A 23490-nucleotide genomic window follows, 5' to 3' on the forward strand; every position below is an offset into this window, starting at 1 on the left:
TTCTTAAGACTAAAAACATACCTTCACATGGCAGAAAGATCTCATAGATATCAAGCCTCTCAAATATGCTAAATAAATAAAAACAAAAAAACACCCACCACTCCAGAACTCCACCAGTTACAGTTCAGACTTTTGTTAATGCACTTCTGGCTCTTCCTTTTCCTCAAGTTCTATCATTTCAGAGTATTTCATGCCCTTTATAGTTTGACATCTCCAACATCAGTAGCATGACATGGAAAGTGTATGATCTAGCTGCTATCTTACAATAAACTGCACGGTATTCTCGACATTGCCTAATTTAAGATTTAGTCATGATTTTGCATTCACTGACTGGGTGACTGTATTTCTGATGGTTGTCACTATATATATACATACATACACTATATATTCTTATTAGAAAAATACATGTGTTTGTTAAGAGGAGATCAAGCAGACTAATTTATTTTCCTTCAATGAGATAACTGCTTGTCTAGACAAATGCAGTAGCTCTTATCTTCTGAACTTCAACAAAGCACTTGATATAGCGCCTTTTCAAAAATTCTTACTGAGTTGGAAAGGAATTAGCAAGATTAACAGACTAGCTAATCAGGAAATGGAGGGCTCAAACAGTAAGGAGATTTCCTTGAGATTTAGTGGCAGGGATAATTTTATTTCAGATTTTCACTGAATGCTACAGCAAAAGTTGTAGAAGCTTTATAATGAAATTTAAAAGGCAAAATCTGTAACAAGTAAAACCGCAGTGGGCTACAGAAGGAATTACGTATGGAAGATATGAGTAACAGAAATATAAATGTATTAAGTACAAGGCAATGAATTCAATAGTAACAACCAGCACTTCCTCTATGCACTGGAAGCATGTTAGTTCAGAAAACACGGTGGCAGAAAGACTTAAGTGTATCAGGAATAAGCAGGCTTAGTAGCAGGAACAAGCAGCTTTTTAAAAAAATACAATTATGCTTTTCAGATACAACAGGAAAGCTATTTCCTGTTTATCAGCAGTACTGTGTACACTTGCCATTCACACTCAAGGAACAGGATTAAGGATGCTGGTAAGAATGGAGAATGAATTTAGGTAAGAAAACTGAAATTGTTGAAATTTATTTAGCTTCAAAATACAACAGCTATGTTATATTTTAGTATAACATACTAAAAGGAGGTATGACTTTTAAATAAATGTGATGGTGCATTAGCATCAAAGGAAAGAGAGATATTTAGAGCAATGTTCCTCAGACTTTAAAACTAGGGCTGTTGGAGTTTGGAAAAGGGCAATGGGCCTTCCAATTTAATGTTCTCACTTATATTTCATAGAATCATGGAACGGTTTGAGTTGAAAGGCACTTGAAAAATATCTCATTCCAACCCTCCCTGCCAGGGGCAGGGACACTTTCCACAAGACCAGGTTGCTCAAACCCCCATCCAACCTGACCTTGAACACCTCCAGGGATGGGGAATCCACAGCTTCTCTAGGCAATCTATTTCAGTGTCTCACCACCTTCACAAGGAAGAATTTATTCCTAATATCTAATTTAACCTGCTGTCTTTCAGTGTGAAGCCATTCCTCCTTGTCCTATCATTCCATGCCCTTGTAAAAAGTCCCTTTCCGTCTCTCTTGTAGGCACCCCTGGAAGGTGCTATAAGGTTACCCCGGAGCCACATCTGCCCAACCCCCAACTCTCTCAGCCTGTCTCCATAGGATGGGTGCTCCAGCCCTCTCATCATCTCCATGACCTCCTCTAGACTCACTCCAACAGGTCATGTCCTTCCTGTGCTGGACCCCCAGAGCTGGAGGCAGCCCTGCAGGTGGGGTCTCACCAGAGAGGAGCAGAGGGTCAGAATCCCCTCCCTCCCCTGCTGCCCACAGGGCTTTGGATGAGCCCAGGACACGTTTGGCTCTCTGGGCTGAGTGCCCATGGCTGTGTCATGTCCAACCTCTCCTCCACCAGCACCCCCAAGTCCTTCTGGGCAGGACTGTTCTCAGTCCATTCTCCACCCAGCCCTGGATTTGCTTGGGATTGCCCTGACCCATGTGTACAAAAAAGACATTCTTAGCACCCATTGATAAAAATCGATAAAAGTCACGTCTGGAGCATGAATAATACCAAAATCATTTAAACAATAGATTCCCTTGTGACTCAGCATAATTCTTTCTCTTTCAGAAAAAGATTAATTTTCAACTTAACTAAATGCTGCCCTCTAAAAGACCATATCTTTGAACGTAATTGAAAAATTGCAAATTCCCTTTGAGCTGTATTCCTCCTGAATTCTTTTGGGCACTCCATGACTGCTCCTATGCTTGCGTTGCCCTGAGGACTATGACTACTATTCTGGACCAGAGCAGAGATACTCAGCTATGAAGCTGGCATAGTTTTTAACCAGCTGGCCTGTGTACATCCAGTATTCAGTGGGACAGGTTCACAGAACTCCAAATTCCGGTTTTGTCCTGAGGTGCATAAATGAGTATGACCATTGTCCTTCTTAAAATAGTTATAGCATTGTTGTGCTAATTACATACATTCATATAAGCACAGGATCAGTATTTTAGCCCCCACACAACTTTCCTCATTCCTCCTTCTTAGCCTATTCTCCCAAATTACTCCAAATGAACAATAAAAACCGCAAATAACCCCCAAACCAATAACAAAAACCCCCACAAAAATAACCTGCCCAAGAAACTCTTCCAAACAAAACCATCATGCTCAAGCACCTAAAAACAACTATTTTAAAAATTAATTTTAAAAATATTCATTATGACATATATTCACATTGTCAGAATAAGAGGTGCCTGTATCAAAATCTTCGTCAACTTCAGCCTTAAATCATTACATATTTAGCCTGAAGCCAATTTCTTTGCCAAAAAAAAACCCCAAGAGAAGAGGAATTTAGAAAGGACTTGCTGACAGAGCTGAAATTTCCTAAATGTATTCTCATTGCTGTATTAAACACTTAATTTCCTTTCCAGTGGTCCTCTATAAAAAAGATTTAGAAGCAAAGGATCACAACATTCATAGACCTTCTTGTGACTCAAAGAACAGAAGTAATGAAGACATATTTATATCTCAGTTTAAGAGTTTTACTGCTAAGTTTTTCACTAAAAAACAAGGATGGAGATTGAAGCAAAATTTATTATTTTTCTTTACTCCTTTTATTTATTAAAATTCCATTTTGTTGCATGTAAGACAAAATTACATTGTAGTAACCATCTGTGTGTTCAAGTACAAAGAAAGGTAAACAGAACTTTACAAGAACTGAGACTTACTCAGTTTACCAACAGAAAGGTGAGGGAAACTGCATTAGTAATCTTTTGGAATTCAGTCCAAACTGTTTCAGTGGAAACTCTTCTGCTGAATTACCACCTCATTACAGTTATGGTACCTTTTCTTCTGAAAAATGTTTATCTCAATGCCATGTTCCTGGTCCTCTATAAACCTGCCAGACATGGGTTTCCAGGTTCTACGTTCCAAAGACACTCCTGCTCCTACCTGATCTTCAGTCCCCAGAGCTTTTGTCTCATTGTACGGATACCTGCTACAACTACATTAAAACCTGGGTTCCTTCTCCCCTTTTTTTTTAGAGCCTTTCAATCCTATAACTCAATTTCTTCAACTCAGTTGAGTAGAATAATCACCAAGATAAGGACTGGACACAGACGCATCTCTTCCCCAGTCTGCCCAAAGAATCCCTGAAAACATGTACCACTATGTAAGCCCAGTATTTCCCCCAGCCCTCATCTGATTGTAGGAGAGGGCTCCCCCTTTTCCCACTAAAGACAACTTTTAGGCGCAGGTCTGAGGAGTGATCTGATGGCCAGGAATGTGTTTCATCCAGACCCCTGATTAATTAACTCTTGGAAAGGTACTTGGTCTTCCTCTTTAGTTTACGGAGCATATTGCTTTGTGCAAATAGGCTGACCTCTGTATTCTAACAGAGATGCTCTGGTGGACACCACTCTGGAGAAATTAGGGTCACATCTTTCAAATGTACATGGAGTCTGAAAAAGGTGCTGACAGATTTCTTCAAGCAGCTTTAAAAGTGCCTGAGGAAGTATATGGGACTGAAAAAAAAAGTACCTCAAATAGCTAAAAAATGGGAAATTGGATGTCTAACTTGATTCAAATCCATAGAGCAGCCCACTGACATCTTCAGGTGTATAAGTATCTCCAGTCTGAATACCTTTATAAAATCAACCCATAAGCCTTAACATACTCTTCAGCTACAGCAGAAGTTCTAACATGAAGAAAAAAGGAAAAACATTGAAAATTCATGTTTCATTCTTAAAAAGCATCTTAGACAAACCACTACCATTCCGGACTACCACTAGACAAACCACTACTGTTTTTCTCCAGCCCAGTGTATAAGTTATGATTTCCCCAAAGACTACTACAGCACGTAAGTAGTAACATCTACAGTCTAAGTAGGTTACTTGCATTCTCTGTCTATTAAGGGAATAACTTTGTCATGTGGGATAAACTGCCTTTTTTTCTTTGCACTGATGTAGTAGATCTATGCTAAAAGGCAAAAGTAACGAATAGTGACATGCAACAGAGCCTGTCAGAAATTACATAAATCTAATTCTAAAGGTGAATGAATATTACATAAGAATCAACTATCTTTGCAGCAGCAGTTCAAGGGTGTTGTGCTTTAACAGACAAACAAACCAGGTAGGACCATGGAACAGAGGCTGTCACAAATCATAAAGCCATTGAAAAGAAACTGTTATTTTTTAAGGCACTTTTCAGAAATCTACAAGTTTGACAGCAGAGTAAATAAAGCTGACTAAAATCCTTTAGTGAAGTTTTTAGCTCCTTTGTCAAGCCTTTAGAGCAGCTGCTTCTGCACCACCAACCTTCAGCCGTGCTGGTTGCCCCAGTGCAAGCTGCAAACAGGGACAAACAGGGCCCCTCCAGCACCAGAGGGTGCTGGGGAGGCCACGGCAAGACAAGTTTGATTCACTGTTGGACTGACTCTCCAAGTTTCTGGAACTGAAAGATGGGAACTCCAACAGCAAGCACCATGAGCAACACCAAAAGCTCATAGCAAAGTTAACAATTTCCATGAAGATCAGTGAGGCATCCATTCTTCCTTTTTCTCTTTGCTTTTTTCAACAAATTCCCTTTCAGTTCCAAATAAGGACAGACTGATGAAGAACCCCATTATTTCTGAAAATACTGAATTCAAATACAAGTTCTAGAGATGTAATTGGGTAAATTTTCATGTACATTTACTGTAAAGAAAATTTTCATTAGAAAGAAATTTTCAGAGTTAAATTACACCCAATGTTCAATTTGAACATTTCAAAAATACTAACATCTCCTGGGGAGGAAATGCAGCTTGTACAAACACACTGCAAACATCATTTTCAGTCATAAAAGCTTCTGCAATTAATATTATCTGTAAGACTGCCAGAAGAGTTCAGTCATACACAATGTCATCGTTCATTCTTGCAGCATTTTACTTCAACATATCCTTGTTCATGGTGAGGGTTTAGTCCTGAAATGGAGGTCTGGATCCTTGTGTTCCAGCCCTGCTCTTCATTCAAACCCACCTATCTAAAGCCTCCCCGTAGCTGCAGTAAGTTATGACTTCAGCTCTTACCTTCCAGAGGTGTGTAGTGTTGCTGCCTCTTAGTCAAACCATTCTTAACTCCTCAGATGAGTACATTTAATTTAATTTGAAGTCTCTCTCTTTCCACATAGAAATGACATCCCACAGGACAGGAGGCTCTATTTCCCTGGCACAATACTGCTTTTATTTTAAAAATAGAGGGTTATGCATGCAGATTTCTTCAGATTAATAGGGCAATCACTATCCTTATCTGCACAAATAGTTTTTCAGGAAATAAATTTCTCTGAGTTACTATTAAGTATGAAAATATTGTGAACAGTAACATTTTTACAGAACCCTCAGAAGAGAGAAGCAGGAGCACTCAGTACATGTTGCAAACAACTCTGTGTTTGAAGTGATACCACCAGAGAAATACTGCAGTCACTCATCACCTCCACTTTCAGACACAGACATTAGAGAAAAGGATTGGTTAACAGAACTCATACGTTTCCAGCTCTGAAGCTAACCAAATGTAACAATACAAGCCCTACTTCCTTTAAATTCCTTCCCTAAAAATTGAAGGGTTAAGGAGAGACAGTGAACTTGATTAGCAGTAAGAAGGACCATAGAGATTCAGAAAGAGAAAAAAAAAATCAAAGCCCAAACAAAAAAGTAAATGTACCTGATACAGTACCTGATACTGTAGCCTACAATCCAGCTTTTTTCTTTAAACATCCTGAAGAAACTGTACCTCAAAAAGTAGCACCTTTTCTAAAACTGCATGACTCTAAATACAGGTTAAAAAGTTCCTCCTGTATAAATAGGAACTGCACCATTAATATGTAGCAGATCTTCAATGCTATTCACAATTTCAGTGCAGACTGTTTTCATCTTTTGTAGGACTTTGTTAATATTGACTCTAGAAACAGCACACAGAAAAAACACAGAGCACTAAACAGCACACGCTGCTCTGGGGTACAAACTCCAATCTTTCCACCTAGCTTAGAGAATAAACCGCATATATGTGATCTCCTTACTGATCTGAAAACTGGGAGAAGGAGTAAGAGACCAAAATGAAACGACTTAAGCTGCCTTCCAAAAATGGATGTAGAAACCTTCATGTAAATACATGCACCTTTCACAATTTCAGCCCTGTCTCCTGCAAATGCTATTGTTGCTCAGACACTAACCTATATTCAAGGCTGCAAGCAGCACCCCGCCCACAGATTCTTGCCACCTCAAGCTCCAGGAATTATGCCACGTGGAAATTTTGACTCATCCAGCCAGCTAGACCTAGCAAGTTTAAAGCACCATCAGGCCAAGGATCTTACTAGAAGCAATCTCTTTTCCCCCTAAAAGCATCCCCCAATCAAACAAAACAAAACCTAATTCAAGGGAAATCAAACACACCACGTGAACATTCTTGGAATTTTATTCCAAATATTTAAAGGCTGCTTTGTCTAATACCACCTTTTAAAACAGTTTAAATTTCATGGAAGATAAGAAAAAGAAAACAGTTTAGAAATTTGAGCCAAACCAAATGCCCCCCTTAATTCACTGTTCTTCAGGAAAGTGAGGTGTTATTAGAGGTGAATGGCCTTACAGTAACAGCTGAGACTAATTTAAGAGTAAGTGATTATCTGCTTAAAATAACTGCTAATAATAATGCAGTATTATTACATTAGTTTAATAGTAATGACAATGTTTCCTTCTTTGGAAAAGGCAACTTAAATATTTCATTGAAAAATTAAATTACTTTAATAAAATATTGAAGGCTTTTTCTCATATTTTTCAGGACTAATCCTGAACAAGACATGAATACATCATATAAATGAGAAACCACAAATAAAGTGAAATAAAGTACTTGAAATTACTATTTTGGTGTAGGCATGCAACTAGACACAATTTGATATTCTCTGAACATGTTTTTAAGATATTAAGAAATACACTTGCAAAAATCATATTGTATTTGGTAGTAGTATCAGCATACACTGGTTGCATTTTTCAAGGATAATGAGACATATGCTTTACTTGCAGCTGCTTTAGTTAGTAATGCTGTAAGTTCCATGTTTATAGAGTTTGAAACTGAATTTTTTTCCCTAACCTCAGCATCACAAAAAATTTATAGTTGATGTTACAATATTGGCAACTGTAGAAGCCAATGACAATAACACCTTCACTTAATCTCCTATGCCTTAGGCCCAGAAAACAAGAGTGAGCAGATATACTCTACAGTCACGTGAACTGCAAGTATACGATGTAATTACATGAACTTTGGATTTGCAAAGCAATTGTAGGGGAACCTGTGGTCTCCTTCATTTAACCTGAGCTTTGTACTTACCTCACACAACGCTTGAGTCTTTGCAATTTTAATATTTTAACTAATTCTGTATTTTTCACTACCAACTCAAAAGCAAAGATGTGTCATCTTAAGGCTCCGCAGTATTGATGGTTATCTCTTCAGTAACTCCCTCCAATTCTTTACATATGTCATTACTCTTTCCGACAACAAATACCAAAGGAATTAGGACTGGAAGCCCATTTTGGAGATCCAGCTCTATTTGTAGGCAAACAAATCCAGCTCTAATTGAATGCAAACCTGAAACAGAATGGTGTGGGCTATTTAACTTAACGTAATAAAGCTTCACCATATCTTCTAATTTAACCCCTTTCTCTCTGAATATGAATCTCCCTAGTACTTTTTTCCTATCACATCCCTACCAATTATTTCACTTGGCCAGCTGCTCCCCATCCCCCACTCATCAGGTGCCCTAATCAAATTTCAGCAGCCATGGAACAGAACAGCAAAAAAAGTGTTTAGTATGGTGTGACATCTAAGAGAGCAATGATGGGCCTACTTTGCTAGTCACTATTAGATTGGTCCTCTAGATTACATCTAGACCCTTAAGATTTTTCCTAGCATCTGCCTTCCGCTCTGCACTTTGTGTTAGGATGTTGGCCAGACACTCACCATGTTTCTCCTCCCAGGTTTCAAGGTCTGGGTATCTGTAGAGGAGGACTACAGGATGTTACAGCAAAGCATATCTTCTCCCCAGTCCAGAAGTTGCCTTAGAAGCTAATTTTCAACATAAAGTTTGCTTAATTCCAGGTTAAACCCTTGTCCTCTCATCACTTGGTTGGGAAAGAGGTAAACATCTACGCACTCCTAAACTACATGCGCTTACTTTTACCATTTCTTATTTAGAAATCATAACAACTGCTGAAACCATCTGAAGATACATATTTGCTTTTCTTTATAGAATAAAGAAAATACACTATAGACTATAAAATAGAGCTTTGCTTTTTATCTGTAATAAATCTATGCATTTTGTTGAAAATGTAAAATTTTTTCCCAGTCTCTAGACACACATTAAACAAGTTGCTATCATTATATAAAAGTACTTATTGAATCTGGTTTCAGGTAGTGCAATCTCAGTTATGGAAAGTGTCAAGCAACCAAGATACAAAATACATAGTCTTAAACAGACAGGGCCTACAGTGCTGAATTCCCAAAGTCAGAACCAACCACTTTGATTTTAATTGACTGTGAAGTGTGATGCTGTGCAGGTTAACTTACAGCATCTCAATAAACTGTTACAGATGACAGCCACTCACTAAAGAAGCAAAGAATTTATTGCCTGTTCCATTTTTAATAATTCAAAGACCTAATCAAAAGAAATGTCTGAGTTATGCAACCTCGTAAGATTGACTGTGATTGTATCACAGATGCAAATATAGTAAATAAAAATTTTCTGACAATTTCTGTTAAAGAGGAGATTGACAATCCAGAATATTTTATATTACTTGAGCTAGATGTTCAGATCGTAAGAGGGATGAATTACTTTGTCTAAATAACCTGAACTTGCAGGTTTCTCCTCTGTAAAGGACTTATATTCACTAGTAGTTCAACAGATACATGCATACAGATTGGATGCAATTTGTCTTAACTAAAATTTGTTGTAAAGTTTTTGAACCTTGATAGTGTGCCCCTGCCAGACCATTTTTAGTTATTTTTACCAGAGCCCTCAGAGTGGGACTAGGCTGGGATTACCCTCATCGGCTTCACCTGGCCTTTCCACCTTCAACTGCAGCACATCGGCCCCAAGAGGGTTTTTAAGCTCCAGACTGAAGGCTGGAGGGGAGAGGTGGGATAGGTTTATATTTGCTCCCTATCCTTTGCTGTCTTATTGTTTGTATTTCCTGGGCTAAGTTGGCTGGTGATTACTGGATGGGTTTTTTTGTTGTCATCATGTCGACTCTGTTTGCCTGGATCAGGAGCTCCACCTGTTAGAGCCCTCAGGAATTCAAGGACTGAAAAGTAAACTGTGCTAAATTGGGAAAGAAGAAGCTGCAAAACTAAATACCAAGACAGCAAGGAATAGATAAAAAAGGACTGTGCTGCACTAGATTAAAACCAATCATGTTATCAGAAAAGTGTGTGTGGAGCTCATGGACAGAATAGAGAAACCAATCAAACAATGTGAGATCTCATGCACAGCAGCTGTAAAATGTATAAGTAGTGTACTATGTATAAGTAAGTAAAATGCATAAGTACTGTGTTATGTTGTAAAAAGTGTAAGTAAGAAAATGTATAAGTAGTATAAGATAAGCAAGTGAAATGTATAAGTAGGTAGAATGTATAAGTAAGCAAAGTGTATAAGTAAGGTATTGTATCAAAGTTGTGAGACATGTGAACACAGGGGTATTTTAAACAATAAGGTGTTTCTGCGTAATCGTATTGATTCGTTGATCAGAAGGCATGAGTTCCCACAAAAAGTGGAAAAAAAAATTCAAGTAACTCTAGGAGAAGCTTCATTTACGAGTTTCAGAAACATTAAATAAACAGCATGGTCCATCCCAAGCATGTAAAACAGGCTGCACACCTAGCAGGGAAACCAGGCTGCAAATCTGGAAAAAAATGAACTGGCAGGAAAGGGGGGAAAACAAACCAAAACCAAGGCAAATAATGCATTGCCTTTTCAAACTACGTAACATCCCTTCACTTCTGGTTACTGTCTCTTCAACTCCTTCAAGGATTTTGGAGAACGATATTTTAAATGCTAAGAATGCAAGTATCCTATTCCTGTGGAGTTCAACGCAACTGGAGTCAACAGGCTTTTTGTTTTCATACTGAATGTACTGCTGATTATGAGGTTTCATGTGTCTGAAAACAGACAAGAAAACCTTAAGCCCTGTGGTCCTTCCTACAGGAGCTTTTTCCAGGGGCCAGTGAGCTACTGCCTGAGGAACATTAAAAAAGGAGCAGAGAAAAGGAATCCACCCCTCCCCTACTGTCAAATACTCTGTACAGGGCTAATTCTAAGTCCAGACAGATATATTCACCAGGAGAGGATTACTAACCGATAATGTCAAGGTTGTTTTAATGGGCAATGAAACTTCAGACATGAATCTCACAGAGTATTGTGTGTACACAGGAAAAGTCTCTCAGGAAGCCTCTCAATGAAATTGGGTATATGTGCCTATACTTTAATTTATACTGCAAGGACAGTCTTTCTTCTGTCATACCCAAGCCTGAAAGCCATTTGGACCCAGTTAATTATTCAGAAACTTCCTTGTCTCACAGGGGTGATGTTATTTCAGAACAGGGTAGCAATAATTGGGCAGTAACTGTGCAGAGCTTCCACATCCAGAGATAATTTCTTTAGCAAGAGCCTTGCAATTACTTCTCTTTGAAAAGCTGCCAAGTTATTCCCCAGGATCAGAGGCAGTGAGAATCTACAACTACAACAAATCAAGGACCTCCATGTTCGATTTCACTGAGGCAGTGGTGTGTCAAAATCCAAGCCTTCCAAGCATCTCAAAAACATACTAACTGCTGCCTTCTACAGGAAAAAAATCACATTTGTCCCTCATGATTCATATTTTCTGTTCGGAAGCAAACTACCCTGTCTGAAGGGTTCTCAGCAGGGAAATGGATTCCTCCCAATGCAAACTCACTGATCTGCATTTTAAGACAAAACATATCTGCATACAACCGCTTATAGTAGAGATGCTGTTGAAATCAAAGGAATTAGCTTGTATCTCTCAATGCACTTCTAATACACCCAGTAAAACTGCTGAAGAGTAAAGTAGGGAAAACAAAACAGAAGAGCTGTGATTCAATGCTGCCTCAGCTGCTGCTCCCAAATTTTGGTGGAAGTAGTAGAGAAAAACTTCCAAGACTGTTACACCTGCACAATTTTGTGTAATAGACCCAGACTTCTACTCCACAGCGATCCTGTGATTGTCTTTCTTTCACTAAAAATACAGTGACAAATGCTCACAGTCTTACCTTAGAAACAAAAACCTGAGCAATGTAAACAACCATACATAACAGTGAGACACATGAAGTAAGAAGACTTCAGCCTCCACCAGAAGGGGTTATCAAGTCAGACTAACGCAATACATACACACTCAAAACTTCCTTTTTGTCTCACAAGAATACATATGCTAGAAATGGTGCTAATGTGCTCCTTTACTATTCCTGACGTGTTTGGCAATGTCTGCTTATCAACTTGCAGACAAAATGCATTTCTCTATTTCCTCTCCAGTGAGAGCCCTCTGAATTTCACTTGAAGGTGGCTTAGGTGTTTTGTAGTCAGAGCTGACAGAAGAGTCTTTGCTAATTTTGATCTTTGTTTTTTGCTCTGAGGTATCTTGATAGCTTTATGAGCCATTACATTGGTTATGCCTTAAATGCTGTGCCTCACTGAAATATGCTGAAGCCTGCAGGGAAAGCTGGGTAGAAAGATCCAGTAAAATAGAAAGTCGTACTGTTCCCTACTCTGAACTGGAGGGGGGAAAAAAAAGAAGAAAAGAAAAATTAAATCTTATTAAAGTGGTTTGGATAGTTGTGACTTTCAGCTTTTTCATTTCACATTAGTGAGACTGCATATATGGCAAAGGATTTAAGGATGATAAGACTGCAAGAATAAACATCAACAGCTGCATGGTACCATAAAAGTCTTCAACTATTCTTGCTTTAAAAATACCGTGACTGTAATGAAAAGAACTTGGCAGGGGGGGAAATAAAAGGTACTAAATTCACACCACTGCAAAACGGTGAAAAAAATCCCACCAAAAAGACTAAACAGAAACAAAACTAATGTCACTGTGCCAGTGAGTCCTTGGTTATAATCCACAATCTCATCAATAAGTAATAAATTCAAGGTGAGAGAAGTCAGTTTACTCCTCAGTGAAAGGACATGTCAGATACCACATAGTGCCATAACATTACAAAGCAGCTGATGCTCTGTTCAATGCAGTAACTGCTTTGTACACTGAAACCTTGGGCCTACAGTTGTTGTTGTTAATAATGTTCATTCACTTTTTATGCTATTGAGATTTTGAGAGAACCAAATGCACTAAATTTTGACCCCGCTACAGACTGCATTTTTCCTTTGTTCTCCTGGCTTTCTGACTATCACTATGCAAGCTGCAAAGAGATCCTTAAAGAAAATGTATGCTAGAAGGCAGGGATTTTTGCCCTCCCCTTGTGATCACACAATCCGTGGTGAACAGGACAAAACAAAGAACAGATCAAAACAAAGAACAGATCAAAACAAAATCATCATTTCTGGCATGAAGAAAGCCAAGCATGGAGAATTTCAGCCACATGGGAATTTGTTTCTGTAAAATACTGCATAATGATTACATAAAGAGGCTTTGATTACTGTAAAATTCAATGATACATGCATTTCTAACAGCACTGGAAATCCTAAATGATTACACAAGCCTTTCATGTTTATTCATCAAATATTTAAAATACAGTATAATACAAAACATTTAACTAGCTTACTCTGAGAGCAATTTACTATGGTCTTCTAGCAAAAATTTGCTCAAGAAGATAAAGTCTCACATTACATCCAATGCATATGTTTCTAATGTAATTTTTAATAGAATTATTTGCTCAGGTTTAGTTTATAAGTACAAAGTTTCAAATGTAGGCATTTACTGGTGCAAACATGGACATAAGTGGAAAAGGCACTTTTGTGAGACACATGGTAGAGAAAAAAAAATCTGTTCTAACACACTGAATTTGCTGTTTCCAGTTTCACAGAACCCACACCCCAAAACTTCAAAAGAAAAATCTGTTTTCAACCTCTGAGTGCCTGCTTTCATAACACAAAAGCAAGGGCAGACTTACCACTGCTCCAAACACCTTTCTTTTCATATTTTCAATCCTTATTGGATACTTTGCTCTGTTTTACATCAATGTCTACAAAGGGTGTAATCTACAAATGTCTACAAACCCTTCAGAAGGAATAAGCAAGGGAGAGGTGGTGGGGTAGCCCTGTGTGTTAGGGAGGGTTCTGATTGTCTAGAGCTTAATGATGGTGACAACAGGGTTAAGTGTTTACAGGAAAGGATCGGGGGAAGGGCAACAAGACAGATAGACCACCCAACCAGGATGAAGGGGTGGACAAAATGTTGGGAGAAGTCGCACTATCAGTATTTCTTTTTCTTGTGGTGGGACTTCAGCTTACCAGATATCTGCAGGAAATTGAACCCAGCAGAGATGAAAGGATCCAGGACATTCCTGGTGTGTGAGAAAGAGGCATTCCTGATGAGTGAGCAAACCAGGGAGGGCACCTCATGGGACCTGCTTTTTGTGAACATAGGAGGACTGGTGGGTTATGCGATGGTTGGGGGCTGCCTTGGGTACAGTGATCACAAAATGATGAGTTTTCAAGTCTCAGAAAAGGAAAGAGAGTCAGCAGAACAGTGAGCTTGAACTTTCAGAGGGCAAGATTTGGCCTCTTTAGGAATGTGGTTACCAGAGTCCCTTGGGTGGCAGTCCTCAAGGGCAAAGGAGTCCAGGAAGGCTGAACAGTCATGATAAAATCTTAAAGACACAGGAGCAGGCCATCCCAATGTGCCAAGAGACCTGCTGATGGGGAAGAAGACTGGCCTGGATAAACAGCAAGCTTTTGCTGGAGCTCAGGGAGAAGAAGAGAGTTCGTAGCCCTTCGATGAAAGGGAAGGCAACACAGGAGGACTACAAGGATTCCATATAGGTTATGCATGGAGAAAATTAGAAAGACCAAAGGCCACCTGGAACCTCATCTGGCATCTGCCATAAAAGACAATAAAAAATGTCTCTATAAATACATTAGCAATGAAAAGAGGGCTAAGGAGAACCTCATCTTTTATTGGATGCAGAGGCACTTAAGAGACAATGCATGAGGAAAAGACTGACATACTTAATGTCTTCTTTGCCCCAAACTTTAATAGCAAGACCAGCTGTTATCTGGGTACCCAGGCCCCTGAGTTGGAAGAACTGATCATTCACCTGACAATAAATACAAAATTACCAATAAGAACAAACAAATCTTATCCTTGGAGTGACTCAAACATTTCCACATTGCTGCATTTAGCTGAAGGAAATCCTTCACCCCTGCAGTGCCTGGGCTGCAGTACCATGAGGGCTGCAGTACCTGGCCTGCCTGCAGCACCAGCCATCCCTCCTGAGGAGCAGCTCCTCCAGTGCCTTGTCCAGGGGATGTCAGCATCAAAGGCACTGGGAGGGAAAGCAGATCAACCCTCCGAAAGGACAGAAGCATATTCTATAACTTAAGGTCATGTTGTCACAGTCAGGTTGCTCCACACTGACTACAGAAACACTGTGCCATGCTGTTTCCTCTATCCACTGCAGCATGCAGATTTCAGAGGAAAATATCCCAGCCTTCCATACAGGCATGTGCCCCTTGAACACTAAAAGTCATCATTTGAAATGACAGGGCAGTGCAAAAGCCACCTTGGATTTGTTTGACTGTTCTGTTGTGCTCTGTGCTGGTCCAGTGAGGGGCAGAGCAATGAAGGATATATGAGAATGATATATTTGCAAGCCTTTAAGACAGTGCTACAGAGACTACAACAATCACGCCTATGTTACTGAAATCCCTAGCTGGTTAAAATAAAATCTACAGGAAAATGTTATCATTTACTAATTAGTTCCTCTCTTTCTAATCAATCTTCAAGGAAACCCTTTACACTTTTAGAGAATACAATTGGTCTCATTGCTAGGTAGTTTTACAAATCTTTTCCCAAATGTCTTCTCTTAGAACAAACCTTTGCCTGATGTGAGGCAGCAGTAGCATTTGTTTGGCAGAGTAGGTAGAAAAGCAAAAGAAAATGGAAAATTAACAAACAGTAGGTTACAATTTTCCCTGAAGATACAGCAATAGGGAGGAGTTTGCCTCAATAAGAAAAGGAAAAAAGTTACAAAAGGGTAGGAGAAAAAGTAGTAGATAGTTTCAAAGGTTTCAAAGGATAATTCAAAGATTTTGGCAAAGCCAAATCCTCCCACTGAATTTTCGAGAGCAGGGCACAAAGAGCAGTAAGGCTACAAATGGACTTTAAGTCTGTACCTGTAACTTTACCAGTCTTGACACTTATCCTCAATTTTCTAACAGATACACTAAGATATATGAAACCTTTTTGTACCCTCAGCCACTTCAAAGAAAGGTTTTATATCAATATAAACCCAAAGGAAGGTCAGCAGTTTGAATTTCCTTTTATGTATCCAAGACTTTTAAAAAATACAGAGAAAGACTGACAATAATACTATAGGTGGATTCCACATGCAGGTGCCTGGAAGAATCAAAAAACATTCCTCTTCCCCTCAATATCCTAATAATGATGTTTAGTAAGAACATCTAGTCTGATGCAAAAGGAAAACTAAATCTATCATCAAGTATATATTAAAAGAAAAAAATAGATTATTTTGAAGAGAAACGTGAACATCTAAAGCTTTATTGCAAGTATTTCTGTGGGTAGGACTGCAGTACTCTACAGTACTGCTCTATTAAGAAGAATGAGATAATAAGAGTTTCTAATTTAAGGCAATATTTCTCTGCAAATCCTGCAGAGATGGCAGTGGACAGAACTGAGAAAGGGAAGACTTAAGTGGGTTTTTCTTTAAACAAAGTACAGGACCTTCAACATTGCTTCAGTTTTTGAAGAGAAACTGCTTCAGTACTTTTAGCACTCACTGGAGTGTGGGACTGAGTGCACTCTGGTGCAGGCAGTGAGCAGGAAGGCAAGGTACGAGATTCCACATTTATCTCTGCTAATGCATTTCACACACTGCTCTGCAGCACTCCTAATCTTCCAACCCTGAGTCTCTTCAGCAGCCATGGAAAAGCACTGAAGACCAAACTTCGTGATGGTGGTGTGATAGGGATCAGTGCCCATGAGGGAACACAGGATGCTGTCGCTTCAGATTGGGCTTCACAGCTCAACTCAAAATGCCTCTGTTGTGATGGGCAGTCTTCATTTTCCACTCACGCCAGCGGGATTCAGTTTTAACAGGGACACTTGCAAAATCAAAAAACACACAAGGGAAAACCTTTTGCAAAATTTCATTCCTAGTGAACAAGTTTAATAGAAGAATCAAGCCTCAAGAGTTGAAAGACGTAATTTAAAGCCTAAGTAATCTAAAATTGCCACTTTACAACATATCATGGTGTTATAAATAAAGTATGTAATTCGTGCTATTATATATAAAACTGGAATGTAATTAGACCCTACAGAGACCGAGTTTCTAAATCCCTGCACCAGCCTGGCTGAGAGAAAAATTTCACAACACTAAAAGTATTTCTTTCACAATAAGTGAGGATTCCACCTAGGTGGGGTTGGATCTTATCACCAGGACATTTGCACCATGACGACTTGATCACCACACTCTGATATCTACATCGCATCTGATAAGGAATCGGACATTCCAGGAACTAAAAATAACTGTTCCGGGAACCAGAGATGGCCCATCCATCAGCAGAAATGGCCCACTCATCACCCAGGATGGACAATTCATCAGACCCAGGAAAGGCTTTGTGCGGCCCAACTCCGGGACAAGAAAACTTCATGAATACGAGAAGAATAGAATTAATTCGGACTCTACCCAAAAGCTGTATAAGAAGGGACCAGCCAAAGCAGCAGCCATGAACTTGGGAGGTCTGGTGTGATAGAGATCAGATCTATGCGTGTTCACCCAGCTCCGACCCCAGGCTCGGTGCTGCTTTTCTCCATCGTGGCGTTTGAAACCAATATTTCAGTCACATAATAAATGTCATTTCTTTATTAATTTTGATTGGGCAATTTTGTTTATATTAATGGGAACCATATCCAAAACTGAACTTCTAGCCCCACTACTTCTAAAATTATCAAATTAATCTAATTTTATTCTCAGTGATTGAGATGAAATTTGGGAAGTGAAAAAAGGGAGACCAGACTGTCAAATGTGTTATATTTCAACAACCTTCTAGACATCCTGTTTCTCCTTGCTCTCAGGAGACAACATTAGAGTGGCTGTGTGTAACTTTCAGCATCACACACAAATTCCAGTAGTGATATCCATCCAAAGGAGATTATCTTTGAAGGGGTGATGCAAAGAAAACTTCTGAGCAGGTACAGAAAGTTGCTCCTGTCCTCTGCTCCCAGCACTTGTCCATGCGTGGATGAAAGAGGCAGCCCAACTTCACTGCATGTGAAGTGCAGAACTCTTGCTGCAGGACACACATATTCCAAACACAGAGCACAGAGCAAAGACTGCTGCCTTCCAGATTAGTCACTAGGACTCCTCACAATGTAACACAAAATCATCAGCTTTGTATTTTCTGTGGCTCTGTCATGTGGCAGTGGTACCTGACTTGTGCTATGCAGTATTTTCCCAGAGAATGCACCCGGCTTCAGCTCTAAAACTTGCTAGACCAAACTGGGCTAACCTGCATGCTTATAAGAACAGCATGCTTGTGTAAAAGTAAGACAAAGGTGATTTTTGAACAGTTTACGAGCATATAATTCTGATCTTATTGGACAATGACAAAGAACAGGTACAGCCCCAGCCAACAAAAACCAAACTTTCTAAAATCCTAAAGACGGTGTAGCTCAAGCCAAGGGAACGTAAATTTGCTCATGGCAATATGGGAAGAAAAATCTTTGTGATGTAGAAACAGATGTCACTATACATTTTTCATAATGTGGCATTACCCACCGATCTGTATGCATGGTTTCACTGGATACATTTAAATGATATTTCATAAACATTCCAAATACTCTATTCTAAATTGTCCTGGGTTGCAGTGTATTCCATTACCATCCTCATGAGCTGTTGAAATCAGGTGGGGCAGTGTTTCCTTGCCTCCTCCCGCCAGACTATCGTTCTGTTAATGGCCCATCATTGTCCTGCCACATGACTCAGAGATAACTCCCTCCGGACTATCTTCTGTTAATGAGCCTTATCAACACTTGGCCTCATGACTCATTACCCCATTGTGAGATGCTCCACCCAGAGGGAGGAACCAAGCATCCTATCATGAATATAATCTGAGACTCTGAACACCAGAGACAACCCTTTCCACTGGATTTCCAGAGGACAGGAGCTACACAGCCACCACTGGACTTTCTGAGGAAGAGCAGACCCCTTTACTACAGGATCACCGCTTTAGAGGACTGCAGCCACCATTCTAGCAGACTGCTACCACCACCCTGCCTAACAGGGACTCAGGTTGTATCTTGACTCTGTCAGTTTGAACCAGTGTTTTCTTTTACTTTTTTTTCCTTTTCTTTAATTTCCATTAAATTGTTATTCTGACTTGGTGCCTCCCACTGGTTTGTTTTCACACTAGTACATAATTGTATCAAAGTAAACTGGGTACACCACAGTCTTTCTTTAAAGTTTCTATTCACATGAACACTTACAGTAACTAATTACTTAGAAAGACTAGTCAAAACAAACAAAAACCTCAGTTTCATTACATTAAAAAGCTCAATTACAGAAAGTCTGACACAGCCAAGATATAATTATGATCAACATCAGACAGAGATGCATAAAAAGTGAAAAGTGCAGTCAGAACATAGTACAGTGAATGTGATCCCAGCTGCACAGTATTTCAATATAATTAAACCACACTTCTTACATAATATAAGTTAAGTGACAGGCAAGAGTGAAGTAACTATCTGCTTTCTGGTATGGGAATACTAGCATTGAAAGGTTATTTTCAACACTTTTTTAAAAGAGCAGGCCAAAAATAAATTCTGGTTGTTTGTCAGTGAGGAGAATCCTCATTCACTTTAATATTATGACCTGTGTGCACAAACCAAGAAGTATTTAGTTATTTTTGTATTAGAGTAAAAAACCAGCAGGTTTGAAAATCAGAGTTAATTCTCTTGTATAGATAGAGTCAGGTTTAGGCAAAACCCAAGAAAACACTTTACCCTGTGATGTACTTGCTGCCCTTTCGCCACCTTCTCTACAGTCTTCTATTTGTGGCAGTAAAATCCTACTGAGTTTAATTAATGCACAGAATTCACTTCTTATAGCTGCACTTTAATTACAAGAGAAATAAGAAAAGGTAAAGTATATATTTGTGACAAGGGATATTAGCTACTTTGAGCTTATTAAACAAGGCAAGCAGTGTCACAGCCCTGATGCTGATGGGAATTATTACTGTAGCACAGTTTCTGTGAAATATCTCACAGTCAAATCCAAGCTTTATTTCTGCCATAAACACCCAATTATTTGAGCTAGTGTCTGCCATGAAAGCTCAGCCTAGAAGAGCAGAGCATACCTAGCGGGCCTGAATTCCCCTCCACCCCCAAGTGGATTACCTGTCTGTTTGGAGGAATGGTGGGACTCTGTTTGGCAGCCATAAGCTGTGGCAGCACTTTCTGAAGAACAAGAAAGTCAGCTTTACTGTAGACTGGAGAATCAGAACTGTGACACCACAGCACTTGGAGCACTTTTACTGCCAAATGGACACATCCCATTTCTTGGGTTGTGAAGCAAGCATAGAAGTCAGTGCTGGTGCAGCTATGCTGGTAATGGTATCAAATTATAGCTCATTTAAACCTGACTTTTATGAATCTACATAAACATCCAGACTTGAAAAAAAGTCACCCAAACTAATAGCAAGTGTGATGGCTTCTACTTAATTACAGGTAAGAAAGTCAAGTTTTAGCATCACTGATATTTTAGTATGTAAACAGAAGTGCAAATATTGCCACAAATGAAGTTGCAACCAGGGTAGAATGGGTCATTCATATATGCGGCAGCCCACCTTGATTTAAATCTCAACTCTTATTTAATTTTTTCTTACCTACATCCAGCTTTAAAAAGGCTGAGTAGTAAAAAATGCTAAATGTGTGCAAACCAGAGATGGGATTAATATTTTCTCCTACAAAAAGATACTACAGCCTATAGATCTAGAATGTTTCACATAGGAACAATGTAAATTCTATGACAAAAGACAAAGGTATTCTCTCATGATTTACAAGCTACGTCAATGGGATTCCTTGGGAGAGACTCTAGTCCTGTACTACACTTGTAAGGAACAGTTACAAAAAGTTCTTACAGGTTTGTAAAAAGCTTATCAAATTGTATTAATTCTCTAGGGTAGATCTTCTCCTGCATAAATGGCAGTAGAGAAGCCTGCAGCTAGAAAAGCAGTAGCACAGGAAACAGTACTATGGATCCAGTCCACTTTTATCACTTACAGATAGGATATTATTTTCTAACATTTGTGAGTCAGAATGAAACTGGAAGGGAAGGACAAAGTCCAACTCCATTCACTCAATTCCTGTTACCATTCCACAGGTCACAACTCTATTGAATAAACAGTAGATCCCATTTTAAGCCCCTGCAGCCTAATCCATTACCAAATTTAAAATACATACATTTTGAAAATGCATGTACGTGCCCCTTCCCCAGTTATTCTTAAATAGAGAAGAAATCCAGACTCTATGCCTAAAATATTCCACACATTCCTGTGAAAGAGCACAGTGAGGGGACAGAACTAACAAGCTGGCTCACAAAGGTTGAACATTTAAACCTGAATAATTTTCCACCTGAAAAAAATTATGAGTTCTCTAAAATAGAACTTTACTTTTGTAAGCTGTTCAAAGACAGTCTCAAGCTTTGAATTATGCCTTTTATTTCCTTCTTATGGATAATGAACACATATACAGTCAGGACATAAGCTTGCACTTGCTTTAATCATGCTGGGTGCCAACTACAGATATGTAAAGAGCAATTCAGCTAATTAAATACAGGTGTCAAGGGCAATTCTTGATGCCCAAGAGAAAACTATCAGCTGGACTCCAACTGCCACAGAAGAAAAATACACATCTCCCATAGGTCCTATCATGACATCTACCTCTGTAAGTCTTAGATCACCTGGAGCACATAAAATAGCACTCAAGCTCTGTATTTGGCAGTTAAATCACTCAGATTGTCCCACTGACCTCACATATCAGTTAAAGTGAGTAACTTTCCAAGGATAAAAAGCTGACTCTGTATCCAAGAATGTACAACACTAGAACCCCAAATGATTCACCTTTAGCAGTGGCACTGTAGAGCTTAGACTGCTACAAATCAATAATGGAAGCAGCGACAGAAAAGCTGCAGGTATCACCACACGAGAGATTAAAATAAAATATGAGTAGCTCACTCCCAGGTGACACGCTCTACTGTCATTCTGGTTTGTGCATATAAGTAAAATATTATCAGAAACATATTTCTGAAAAATTATTCACAGTGGTGCTATCTCAGTCTATTCCATGTGTTCTCTGCCCTCAAAAAGCACGCCAGAGCAATCTTTTATTTGCCAGGAATACCTGTGCTGATTCATGTAACCAGCAAAAAAGCCAATAGCAAAGTGCCCATTTTGAGTGCATGGTTCTCTTTCTCTCTTCTCTAATATATCAACAGATAAAGTAGATTTTAGGCACAAGAGAACAACAAAACCAATTTTACATCAACCCATTTCCCCAGTTTGCTAATGAGAGCCAAAGAACAACACAGCAAAAAACTTATTCCTCAGTAAGATCTGTGCAAGAAATGAAGCAAAGCACTTACCGTGTCTTGGGATTTATCCTTGACATCATAGACTGTTAGTTTTATTTTAGTTTCCTCATAGATGGGGTATTCCGGTGGGAAGGTCACACCAGTCAAAAACAGTGGATCTTTTGTACCCTGTGCAACATGAGTAAACATTCGGTAAGGTAACAGCTGTGCAATGTGTGGGATTTCAGTATGGAGGTACAGAAACCCAAAAGGTATCAGCTGTCTACAGCAGAGAGATGGGAACAGCTCAGTACTATTACCCAATCAATGAGAAAAACAAACAACTTTAAAAACAAAAAACTTTATCAGGAAAACTAAAAACAAACAAGCAAAAACCAAACAAAACCACAACAACTTCCTGGAAACTTTTTTAACTGGAAAGGATATGAAGTGCTTCTGAGAGCCTAGCAACACGTTTTTAAACATCTCAGCCAGTGTCAGGTTCTGGAATACAACCTGTAGTAACCAAACCCTTTCTTACTCCCATGACACTTTCTGAAAGTACCACAATTTCATCTTAATTTAAATGAATGTCGCAGTTTGACACTGGTTACGCACCAGCACCACGATTACATTCAACATACAATTTTCACTTAAAGTAGCAAAACTAAAGATTTAACTTCCACACACATACAAAAAAGAGCAATCTTCATTAAGTCACAATAATAAGCACATAGAAATGCTATGAAGACTCTCGGTATTGCATTAAGGATATTGATTTGTGGAGGGGGGATTGAAATACTCCTCTTTAGGCAGTACTGAAATAAAATAACATTCCTGTGCTTTGAAACATTATGATTATACCTAAAAGCTGTACACAGAGGTAACTGTATCATAGCAAAAGATATACAATTAAATGAATCATACAAAATGTTGCTTATAATTTCTTAATGTTTAATTATACTTAATTTCCTAAGATTACCAGGCATGTATCCTTAAATTTTCCATTAAGTGAAAAAAAGGATTGTGCATGACAAAGGTAATTTATCTTAAAGAAATAACTTTCTGTGCACCTGCCTTCCCCTCACCAAAGCTTGACTACAAAGCTGAGAACCTTGACAAAACAAATTCAGGAATTTATTGAGGTCTAGGACATTGTGTTAGGA

The 23490-nt window shown here is 39.0% G+C and overlaps 1 protein-coding gene across 5 annotated transcripts in view; it reads right to left on the reverse strand.

The window, feature by feature from the left end:
- INPP4B (inositol polyphosphate-4-phosphatase type II B) overlaps window positions 1-23490 on the reverse strand; it is a 337675-nt gene that overhangs the window by 160327 nt on the left and 153858 nt on the right. For all 5 annotated transcript variants that reach the window (XM_082281863.1, XM_082281864.1, XM_082281862.1 and 2 more), the window contains one exon: window positions 22397-22513. In XM_082281863.1, coding sequence (XP_082137989.1) covers window positions 22397-22513 — 117 coding nt within the window. The remainder of the gene's footprint in view (window positions 1-22396; window positions 22514-23490) is intronic.

This window comes from Coloeus monedula (assembly GCF_965178545.1).
Source record: "Coloeus monedula genome assembly, chromosome: 5".
Lineage (NCBI taxonomy): Eukaryota > Metazoa > Chordata > Aves > Passeriformes > Corvidae > Coloeus > Coloeus monedula.